The sequence below is a fragment of the Physella acuta genome, unplaced genomic scaffold, assembly GCF_028476545.2.
Source record: "Physella acuta isolate Inbredline_101_S28 unplaced genomic scaffold, ASM2847654v3 ptg000501l, whole genome shotgun sequence".
NCBI lineage: Eukaryota > Metazoa > Mollusca > Gastropoda > Physidae > Physella > Physella acuta.
This window is the reverse complement of record NW_026732020.1, coordinates 1,622-13,424: the sequence shown is the minus strand read 5'-3', so window position 1 is coordinate 13,424 and position 11,803 is coordinate 1,622. Positions and strand designations below refer to the sequence as shown.

General features: G+C 34.2%; 1 protein-coding gene across 1 annotated transcript; it reads left to right on the top strand.

The window, feature by feature from the left end:
• Nucleotides 1–1,124: 1,124 nt before the first annotated feature.
• On the top strand, nucleotides 1,125–11,243 carry LOC131944612 (E3 ubiquitin-protein ligase RNF170-like). Its single transcript, XM_059305296.1, has 5 exons — nucleotides 1,125–1,322; nucleotides 4,201–4,409; nucleotides 7,181–7,254; nucleotides 8,262–8,381; nucleotides 9,217–11,243. Exons 1-5 carry the CDS (start codon nucleotides 1,198–1,200, stop codon nucleotides 9,487–9,489), a joined length of 801 nt encoding a protein of 266 aa, XP_059161279.1. The 5' UTR covers nucleotides 1,125–1,197; the 3' UTR covers nucleotides 9,490–11,243.
• The last annotated feature ends 560 nt before the right edge of the window (nucleotides 11,244–11,803 follow it).

Sequence of the window (11,803 nt, the reverse complement as noted above, 5' to 3'; positions counted from 1 at the left end):
TCAATATAATTGAATTATTCGATACACTCTTAAAGGTATACTTTATCCCAAAACGTAATGGAACTTTACTAAAACGGTTAACATAAGCAAACGTCTAGCAATTGTAACCTTCCCCCCCCCTCCCACCCCGGGACGCAATATTATGTAACACATTTTATACACAAAGTTAAAGATTTTTATTTTATAAGAAGATCGACATAAGCTCCTAACTCTTTGTTAACACTAGAACTAGCAATAAAACTTAAACCCTAACCAACTTAACATAGCAGTACCGAGTTTCATGACAAACGATGGACTTTGATTTATAACGAAAAAGCAACATACTTATTTTTTTCTAAAAAACATGTAAATTCAAGTAAACATTAACTCATGCCGTGTAATTCATTTTAAAATAACGATACGATATAATGTGTAAGTTGTGAAAGAAAAACTGCCATAAAGAGCAAATTAAGTGAATGGCTAAAGGGCAGTAATCGCTGCTTTTCCAAAATGTTGCATCAAATTTTCTATTACTGGCCTTTGTTTAAATAAATCTACCAAACAAGCCTAATTATTAATAATATGTTTGACCCAAATGCAAAATTGTAGAAGTTCAAAACAAAGTTATATTTTCAAAATAATGAGATAGATTCATAATTGAGTTTAGTTTTATATTTAACCGACATTTAGTCACATAAAAAGTAATTTACTTTTACTTTTTTTTTTCAAATAATCCGTAAAACGTAGCTGCACTGTTTTAGTTTATTGAAAATAATGATTAGTCCTAAATACTCAAATTTAGCTTCCTATATATCAGGCTTTATAAAATAACTTTTAGTAGGAAGAAAGTATTTAGGCCTATTAAAAAGCTCAAGATTAGAAGAAGAAAAATATGTATCGATATGTTACGAATAAAATCTCTACTGTGAGCGGGTTTTTTTTTAAATTGGTAAATAATGTTTTAAGAAAAAACCTAACATTTGCCTAACCAAATGTGATTACACTATTGGCTTCACGACTGTGCCACTTTTTAGTGATAAACTACACTAACAGTTAGTAACAGCCGCGATTGATTTACATAAATAAAGGCTAGGCTACGTAGCGCAGTTTGAACCGGATGTAAAACAAAGTTAAACTCCGGCACATAAGAAGAAATAAAACACAAACAATAGGTGAAACTCATAGTGAAATGTAACAATTTAGCAATATTGTCAAAAAATGTCCCAAGAAGTACGCCGTCAAAATTTTATAGAGGGCATAGGAAATGAAGTTATTATTGGATGTGGGGCATGCATAGTAACCTTACTAGGAATGTGGACCTATGTGAACTTAGTCAACCATCGGTAACAAAAATTTGCTTATTTATTATTTAATTTTTTTTAAATCTTACTCAAATTCAATGAATTAATTAATAATTAATAATTACTACTTTACTACTCAACACCGTACTGACGACTGAGTCTAGTTTCTTTAATCTAGATCTAGATCTACTACTCAAATGGTGACAACTGACTGAACCATGCATTCCGCAAGTAAGCCTGGGTAGCACTACTAGCAGGCACTTGTTTGATTTTATTTCAGTGTTTATTAAATATAATAAATAAGTAGGCCCTACACTCAACTACACTGCACTGTAGACTACAGTGTAGTATACTAAATACTAGAGCAAATTACACTGTCCGGACACACACCGCGAAAAAACGCAACTTAAAACTTCCATGCGGTCTCATTCAGTAACCGCTTAACATAGGAAGGAAAAAAAAGTATCATATCTATCCGCAATCATTCTACTTTAATAATGTGTGTGTCATTTTGTATTCATACGCATAGAACTTTAGCTATTCTTGTTATAGTGACTGGGGGGTCTTAACGTGTGTTCGGACACATGTAATACAATTTCAAATGTGTTCGGACACCTTTACCCGTCATCGAACAAAGCACTTTTTGTTCATTTAGAATAATTTAAAGTCAATTTAATGAATAAAAACATATATTATATGCATTTATATTGTGTTATTGATTGTTTGTGAGGTAATTTTAATAGTATAAAACCTTTTTCCCACACTCCCAAAGTTCATCCCATTCAGCCATTGCGGCTCGCGCAGTACGCTGCTAAGCCAGCCAGGTCACATGATTCCCCCTCCTCTTTCGCATTCCACTGCCTTCTTGACCTTATTTTAACCCTTTCCCTTCAATAACCAGCCCCTTTTATGCTCTAAATTCTTATTTAATAATATTTTTGTGTTGCTGTCCGGTCCCATGTAAGGTCAAAAAAGTTAGCGAACACCCCTTTTTTATTGTTCAAGCACAAAATAACCCATTAACCTTGACATTTACGATGTTCCATACATATATAGAAGCTATTTATAGTGTAACCTTTTAGCTAAGCGTTGATTGGTTCAAGTTTTGCCCCTAAGTCCAACCCTAGGTCACTTCATCCGGCTGGTGTAAAAATAGAAATGTGCGTACCATGCAACGTTAAAAATTTTCTAAAAATAATTCTTGAGAGAGGAAACGGAAGTACTTGACACGGAAGTGTTCATAAATGAACAGTTTACGTGCAGGCGCCGTGGTTTCGCATGAGACATGCTAATTAAAGTTTCTATGAGCCAAAAACCGACGAAGTGTTCGGTCCCACGTAGTGTTCGGACAATGTAATTTGCTCTAGGCCTAATTACTAATTAGATCTAGATGTGTTAAAAAGTTATAAATTAGTAAAACATTAATAAAATTATCCTAACATTTTGAACAAGTCTAAAATCAAAACTGTAAAATTGAGTAAAAGTTAAGCCAAGATTTAGATACAGCTACTCTTGTCAAGGCCAAGGCTTTTTAATTTTTAAGTAGGCCCTACTATTTTTAGTTCTATTGACTAACTAAAGTACTATTAAATCTTGAGAAGATGTAGATTCTAGTTCTAATTTATTTCACCAGTGACTAGTCACTAGACTAGACTGGACTCTATCTAGAGATCTAGATCTATCTAAACTGGGTTTACTGTAGGTAGGCCTACTTACTTCTTAGTGTACTTACTTCACAACTTACAGAGTTTGCCTTACTTAGTTTTAAAATTTAATTAAAAGTAAATTTAACTTTGACCCACTTCGAGCTTTACATCAGTATTATCAGTATTGTAATACAAGTAGGCAGTGGCGTAGCCAGGATCGTCTCAAGGGGGGGGGTCCAATTTTTACCCGGGGACAAACTTTCGATTTGCACCCCCCACCCCCCTCAAACTTTCGGTTTGCACCCCCCTCATACTTTTTATATATATATATACCGAGGGGTCTATGGGGGGGGGGGGGGGGTTATAACCCCCCCTCTGCCTACGCCCCTGCAAGTAGACCTAAATAAATAATAATTAATCAATGCAAGCTTGTCTTTTGTTACAGTTTCTGCTCTTCTTTTTATCTGAATGTTTTCTTTTATTATTATAACCTATGCCCTTTAATAATTATTTCTTAAGCAGGAAATAAACTGTCTGTCATTGTAAAAAATGTAGGCCCAATAGGCTTATTTGCATAAATAATATAGCATCAGTTGATTCTTATTTCAATTAGTAAAATATATAAAATAATGAAGACTAAAATTAGTCTAAAGATTGTTGGCAGGCTAAAAATTATATTTCTGTGTTGATACTAATTAATGCCGATTTGGGAGTGAAATTTTTAAAAACTCTTCTAATGCTTGAGAGTTATAGAAATTATACTGCTATTATATCAAACTTCAAGAAAATTATTTAGCTTTTTTTTTAACAGGCTCTTCAGTGTCAGTGAAGAAACTTTAGTCAAAAATCTGTATGTCTTAATTTTTAAAAAACAATAAGTGCCTGATATGAAACTGAGATGAAAAACTAATCATCCGTGTTTGGGTCAGAGGTTATTTCCGCTTTATGTCTATACAACATACTAATACTTAGCCTGATAACAAATAATAAATGTAACAAAATGCCTAATAATAATATTTTTCTGGTGTTGTGTTAAAAATAGTTTAAAAAGTAGGCTTTATTTAATTACTAGGTGCATAGGGACAATTTTCCTCATGATCACAAAATGATAAAACACTGATAAGTTAATTCTGAAATGTATGCAGTTTATAAAAACAGTTTATATTTGTCATTTACAGTCGCCATATAGTTCATGTACTCTAGGTTGAGTTTTATCTTTTTCTAACCCCAGTCTATAGGCACACAGTTATGTGAAATGTATTTAAATCTTCCAGGCAAAGACTTGGTTCCAGAATCCACCCTGACAGTGCCACAGACATAGCCTCAACCAGGGAACAGCTGCAGCATGAAGAACTTGACCGTCCAGCGACTGGTCAGAGCCAGAGGAGGGCCAACCAGCGTAACAATGGAGAGCTCACGTGTCCCATCTGTTTGGGGTCTGCCGTCTTTGCTGTTGAAACCAACTGTGGTCATGTCTATTGTGGTAATGATAAACTTGTGTTATAGGACCAAGTGTGGTCATGTCTATTGTGGTAATGATAAATTTGCTGCTGTAGTTTTATGACTAGCTGTGGTCATGTCTATTGTGGTAATGATAAACTTGCTCTAACTAGCTTCACTAGTTTAATTTTGTTCCTCTCTAAATTATGAATAATTTTTATAACAGTCCAAAAAGAATATTAATTCTTTTATTCTCTGTAAAAAAAATTCTAAATAATTTTTATGTTTATTCTAACTAGTGGTAAACTAGCAGTAATTTTGTTACTAAAAATGAAAATCATGATTTTTTTTTAAAGTAATTAATTTAAAAAAAATATTGTTCAAATTTGTTGACCAAATGAAAGAAAATGCATAAAAAACGTTTTAATAACATGCTTTTATCTAATAATGCACTAAAAAGGAGAAAATATATAATAATACACTACTATTTAAACAACTATAAAGAAAAGCTTTAGTCACTATTATTTATTGGATACCTTTATTAATATTTAGGAAGAGACCCACACTTGTATTTGTAGTTATTTGAATAGTAGTGTATTATTATATATTTAAAGAAATTCATTTATTTTCTCCTTTTTCATGCATTATTACATAAAAGCTTGTTATTAAAATGTTTTTATATATATTTTTTCAGTACTTAAAAATTTTTAATACTGTAGAGTTTCATGGTTAAAAACAATTTGGCACCAAATGAACATTATCAGATAATGTGCGAATAGTAGTAGGAGAGCCTGCTAATTTCAGAAAATTTTAATTAATTCATAACATCATAACAAATAGTCATCTAATTAAGTCGAATTTGATGTCAGATTGGATTATCATCAGGTCTTGACCCACATGCTGAATTTCAAAGAAATTGGTTGGTTAGAAGTGTTTGAAATTTCGCTTGCCAGTTTTGATCTAGACCACGGGTTCCCAACCTGGGGGTCGCGACCCCCCTGGGGGTCGCGAAGGTCTTTCTGGGGGGTCGCCAACTGGTATACTAAACCTTAGTAATTTGAAACAAAACATAAATATTTAGAAGAATTTTTGAAATTCGGCTTCATTAACATGAAATAGAGACGAAACAAAGCGCACTGTACAAAGTTGTTCTCAGTCACGCATCCATGAAATCTTCAAAACTAAAACGTCATTTGAGACGAGTCATTCGGAACACACAAAAAATATATGGAGTTCTTTCGTCGGTAAGAAGCTAGTTGCAAACGCCAGAGACTTGATCGAACAGGAAGTCGCGATAGAAAATGCCAAGCAAAAAAAAAAAAAAAAAAACAATAGGAGAAAATCTCATCAAGCGCTGCATGTACGTAAATGTTAAATAACACATTTTTTTTATTGAAATTAAGCTTTCACCATTGTTTGCTTTTCATGTTGATAAATCAACAGACGTGAGTTCGTGTTGGCAGTTGCTGGTCTGTGTCTATATTCATGCGGATGATAGCAAAGAAGAGTAGCTATTTTGTGATGATAGCATGGAGAAAATAAATAAGTTGTTTTTTTTTAAACGGGATGATTAAAATGGGTTAGAACGGCTTTGGGGGTTTGTACGGATGGTGCGCCATCTATGTTTAGCTCAAAATCGGGCTTTCATAAAACAGAAAAGATTTAGCTCCCTAACCACTGCCCTAACCAATCGACATCAAGAGTCCATTGCTAGTATAAGTCGTAAATTATATAAAATCTGGAGCCTTCAAAGAACTGAGCCAAAACATTAATATAGATCACGAGGTTCTGCTCTTCTACACTACAGTACGCTGGCTGTCAAACGAAATGTTGTAAATTGTGTTTTTGAATTGAAATCTGAAATCAAAATGTTCATGGAAGTGCAAAGGAAACAAGACATTTTGGAATACTTAAAACGACATAGAGTGGTTGGAGAGAGTATCATACCTAGCAGATGTGTTCGAACATCAAGATAAGCTTAACCTGAAGATTCAGGGAAAATGAACGAATATTATAACTTTCCATGATAATCTCGGTGCATTTTTATCAAAGCTGCAAAATCGGTAATGAAAATAAATCTTGGAAATATTGTAAATTTGAGAAACTCTGCGGTGTGGTAGATGAATCTGATTGTGAGATAATTAAAAATTTGAAAGAAGAAATTTCTGGGCATCTTGAATCAAGTGAAAACGAACTGTAGCGCTATTTCTCTGAGCTGAAAAAAAAGAATCTGCATTTACGCATCACCCATTCTCTTCTTCCCTTGATGTTGCCAGCATTCCCGATGAATTACAAGATGAATTCTTTGATTTGCAGAATGATTCCGAGTAAGATGAAAAACTGCACACTCAATTTTGGTGTAGTATTCACCATTCATACCCAAACGTAAAATTGATTGACTTTTCGAAAATATATTTTCAACACTATTCTTCGATTAAAAACAAAATTAAGATAATTATAATGACATAGGTTGGCGTTAACAAAAATTTTTTAAAATTAAAAACTTAACCACGAAGGTTTAGTGAAAAGTAATCATTTTTACTCATGCTATTAAAACAGTTATCAAGAGTAGTTCATATTGAAAGTCTACTAGAAAATCTTATTTTAGTGCTTATTACTTTCCTTACTAATTTCGGCTTTTTAATTCTATGGGGGTCGCGGGTCACTTACTTTTTATAAAAGGGGGTCGCCACTCGAAAAAGGTTGGGAACCACTGATCTAGACATATAAACATGACGAGGAAGCAAGTTAAATAAAAGTTTGTAAAAATATTTGTATTTTTCTAATTTTTTTCTGTACATTTTTTTTATCCAGGACACTGTATGGTCATGTACTGGGAACATCAAACCTGGCTGGGTGGTGTTAGGTGTCCGTCATGCCGAACACAGGTCAGTTGGTCAGATTTATTTATTTATTTATATATTCTAAAAATTTCCTTTTCCCCAGTCTTATTTCATTACATTTTTATTTTGTAATTTATTTTAATCACAATTGTCAGTTTCTGAAATTTGATGCAAGGTTAATTCAAAAGAGAAATCAAGCATTCAATTTAGGAAAGCATTCAGTTGCTAAATCTAGAAGTCCTGAGTTCCGAAGAGCCTGGCATGTCGGACTCCCAAGTTCCCTACATTATAGCGTAGGGGAGGAGAGGTGCAAGACTGCCGGGAACCAAAAGGGGTCTGCTCTCGACCCTAACCAGATATTTTGACTTTAAGCTGCGGCCTTCAGGTGGCTTTGGAAGAGTGCCATTAGTCGGACAGAACTCATGACCCCCCTAGTGGGTGTGGAATGGCTTGTGGTAGCCAACAGCAGCTAAAGGGTTTTGATCTGGCGGAATGCCCCCTACGATCAAGCTGGGTACCAGGCGCTGGGGCGCTGTCCCATGTCTGGTGTGGGGGGGGGAAGGAAAGCCCTGTGGGAGCCGACGGAGAAGCGACCGACATGTAGCGATCTGACCGACATTTGCTACTACCACCACATGTCGGGGTTGCTACACTGAGGCCTGACTGGCTATTGGAAGTCAAACTTCTGAGCCGGTTTCCGTATGAGAGAGAGAGAGAGAGAAGTCCTGAGTATGGACCTCGGTTAGATGAGGATTATTAGCTGTGGACAGCAGCTCATCTAGGAGAAGACGATTGCTGCTTGCAGATTGTTCTTGTGTGAACAAAGGCTATGGAAGCAAATCCAGAATGAACAGCAGCCTTAAGTCTGAGTCAACAAGCCATATGGCACATAACATGTTGACTCATAATACTTAGTTATGTTTGAGAAATCCTCTGTAAAGTTATAATTAAGAACAAAGGAAGCAGCATACAATTAAGTTGGTCTACTCTTATGTTTTATTGCCTTTCTTGTATTGTCTACTCTTATGTTTTATTGCCTTTCTTGTATTTAGGTTAATTTGCTGCTGCTAAACTTTACATCACAAGAGCACGCCACAGAGAGTGAGGAAAGGCGTGGGGTTATAGAAAAGGTCAACCAGTACAATAGGCGTTACTCTGGAGAGCCAAGATCTGTGAGTTATGTCCCATGTTGGTCATTTTAAGCCTTTATGCTGTAAAATCAGTTTGACGGAACTTTTAACTACAAAGACATCACAACATGAGGCATCAAATGTGATCACATAATTCTACATATTACTTGTAGCATATAATTAAAATTAACAATGTTTTAAAATAATCTACGTATAGGATTAATGAAGTATATACAGTGCACCAAACTATGTAAATGTGTAAAAATACTGTAATCACAACATAAACCATCACTTATGAACACATAATTCAATACATGTATGTTCTATCAATCTTGCAAAGCCAGTTCATGGACAAGAGACTTTTAATATAAGGGAAGTAACTAGATATAAAGTGGGTGTAAAAAATATGAATATTGATGAATACGAAATTTTTAATTAAAATTTACAGCTCTAATATAACTGCATACAGTCAGTGTTTTATTTCATTTTATTTGTTACCTCATTCACTGTTAGCTCTGTCCATTATTTTTGTTATTACTGACCATTAACTTTGTAATTCAATGGCACTGGCACCTTAGCTAACATGTAAAGAACTCACTAATACTTGTCCAAAAGGGGTATATTTTATCTTAGATTGTGGAATTAAGCAATGCAACTACTTTTTATAACTGCTATGTTGAGTTCCTGCTAAAGCAAGAACAATTATATTCTCAAATATAATTATCTTAAAACTTAAGTATTTTTAAATCAAAATTGTTAATTGTTAACGAATAGCCCTGTTTATAATTTTGTTCCAAACCTTAAGAATGAATACATTTTATAAAATAAACACTTAATAAAATGATACTTAAAGCAATATTTTCTTGTTTCCCTTTAGATTCAAGAATACTTACAAGACCTACCCACATTGCTTCGCTACGCCTTTCATGAGTTTTTCAGTGTGGGTGGCCTGATGTGGATGTTTAGATTTCGAATAGTAATTTTAATTATTGCTGCCTTTATATACTTAGTCTCCCCCCTAGACATTCTGCCTGAAGCTGCGTTTGGTCTTATAGGATTTTTAGATGACATCTTCATCCTTCTGCTCATAGCTGTGTACATCAGCATTATATACAGGAACATTGTGACCGGCAGGGGGGATGCGTCATAGTGCCGATGTGTTCTGGTGCTAAGCTTGTTGCCTCGTTCGTTACCGCTGAACATCGGATTATCCTTTGATAAAAAAGATTATGGAGGATTGAGGGTTTTTTTTTTTTAGTTTTTTTTTAGCTAAATTGGAAATTGGTATAGAGATTGTTTTAATTATTTGCTCGGTCCATCCTCTTAGTGTATAATAATAATAAAAAAAATAACTCAACTATAAAATAAACTGTGTACATGATTAATGGATATGTTGTACACCAAACCATGTAAATATCACATGTACAAAATAGTGTAATAATTATTGTTTGTCTGTGAGATGTAGTTTTATTTTTGGTTTGTCCTTAACCTTAGTGTCTGCTTCACTTTAACTAAACTCATGCTGCATCTTTTACTTTGAAGTTTAAAAAAATCCATCTTTGGTTTATTTTAGTTAAGACTGAAAAGTCTTGTAAATTACCTCTCTACGTACAAACTCAAACTGTGTGATTGTAGTTCAATATGCTTTTCTGTTTCATTTACCTTTTTTTTTAACTATTTTCTTTTAATTTTTAACGTCTATATTGTGCAAATTTAAGAAAATAGATACATATCCATTTTTTATAACAAAGCACTCAAGAATAGAACCACTTGTACACAAGATTTACTTTACTCTCTGTAACTTTAGTAAGAACTACTCACACTTTGACATTTACCACAATTTATTCACACTGGTCCATATTTATTACCAGTGCTTTACACAATGATTAGAATAGCTTATTTAGTTAAATATCACTTTATGGTCTTCAGATGAAAAGATTTCCCATACAGCTAAAAATATATTTTGTAACAAAAGTAGTTGAATATGTTGAGTATTTTATCAAGCAAACATCTCTTTACTTAAGGCTATACTGAATATCTTTGAGTATATGTAGAACCTTAGTTTATGTCTTAGTTTCAACTTAGGATTTAATTTCTGACTCTTAAAAAAGGAACCTGTCATGCTGTTTACTCTGCTTCCCCTGTAACTGTCCTCCCTTGATCAAATTGTTGCCTTAAGTGTTTGACAGTTGTTTGCTAACTCAACAAATGCATCAGTAATTTTTTACCCCTCCATATACATGCTAATACCAAGATATGACCCCTTTGTATACGCTAATACCACATAAAGCCCACAAGTAATGACCCCTGCATACATATTCTGACATATACCACATAAAGCCCACAAGTAATGACCCCTGCATGCATATTCTGACATATACCACATAAAACCAACAAATTATGACACCCACTTCCCCCACATCCGCATACATATTCTAACATATACCACATACGACCAAACCTCACATGAGTAATGACCCCTCTATATCCTCACTAACACAAACACAAAATGATCCCCTTCTAGTTGTCTTGTTCAAATGGACATCACATTTGTGTTGCAAGTCATGTTACTTGTACAGTAAGACAATATGTTTTTAATATCAGATGGGAGATAACTAGTTTTAAGCTTAGGTTGTATGAAATTGGTTTTCAAAGGGAGGTGATACCTACATTAAAATTTAAAAAATTATTTAGTAGTTGTGTCCCATGTTAATTTGTCCCTATTGTTATTGGAGGAGAGGGGTGGGGTGATACAATTGCAAGTTAAAATCCTGACTGTCGTATGTTTCACTATTTTCTACTCTCTGCCACAGTGTTTTCTCAATTCAATTAACACAAAAACTTGTCATTTTAAATGGATTTTAAAAACGTAATGCTTATATTTTATCCAATAAATAACGCAGTCCACAAATCTATGTTCATGTTATTTTTTCACAAACATGTATATGTATAAATATATATATAGAGAGAGAGAGAGATTGTGTGTGTGTGTATCCTAGCTACTTACGTTTGTTTACATGAGTTTCTCCAGCTACAGCGCATGAGTACAATGTGTTTTTAATATGGAGTTTTTGTGTCTCAACAAATAGCTGAATTGGTTTGATAATGCATTAGTTCAGCGGACCAACACTGATAAGACGGCTGATTTCTGATATGGCGTTCTTCATAAATGATGACAAGTAATTTTTGTCTGCTACCCACTAGTCACAAAATTCAAGATCCCCTTTCTCCCCCCCCCCCCCCCCCCTCAAAAAAAATACTGAATCCACTTGACACATATACAGTTTATACGTATTAACATAAGAGTCGACATACATTTACTATACATAAGAAACAATGCGCCCCCCCCCCCCCACCTTCACGAGCTACGCTATATCAGGTCTTTACTACAGCCCGCTCTATAATTAAAGTCCATAATAAACCTGATTTCACATTCATGCAACTATCCACCCCACCTCCACCAT

Bases quoted from the DNA above. Each gene is read 5' to 3' on its own strand.
- LOC131944612 (XM_059305296.1), top strand. From the start codon at position 1,198: ATGTCCCAAGAAGTACGCCGTCAAAATTTTATAGAGGGCATAGGAAAT. The intron at 1,323-4,200 runs GTAACAAAAATT...TAAATCTTCCAG, and splicing joins GTGAACTTAGTCAACCATCG to GCAAAGACTTGGTTCCAGAA. The intron at 4,410-7,180 runs GTAATGATAAAC...TTTTTTATCCAG, and splicing joins CTGTGGTCATGTCTATTGTG to GACACTGTATGGTCATGTAC.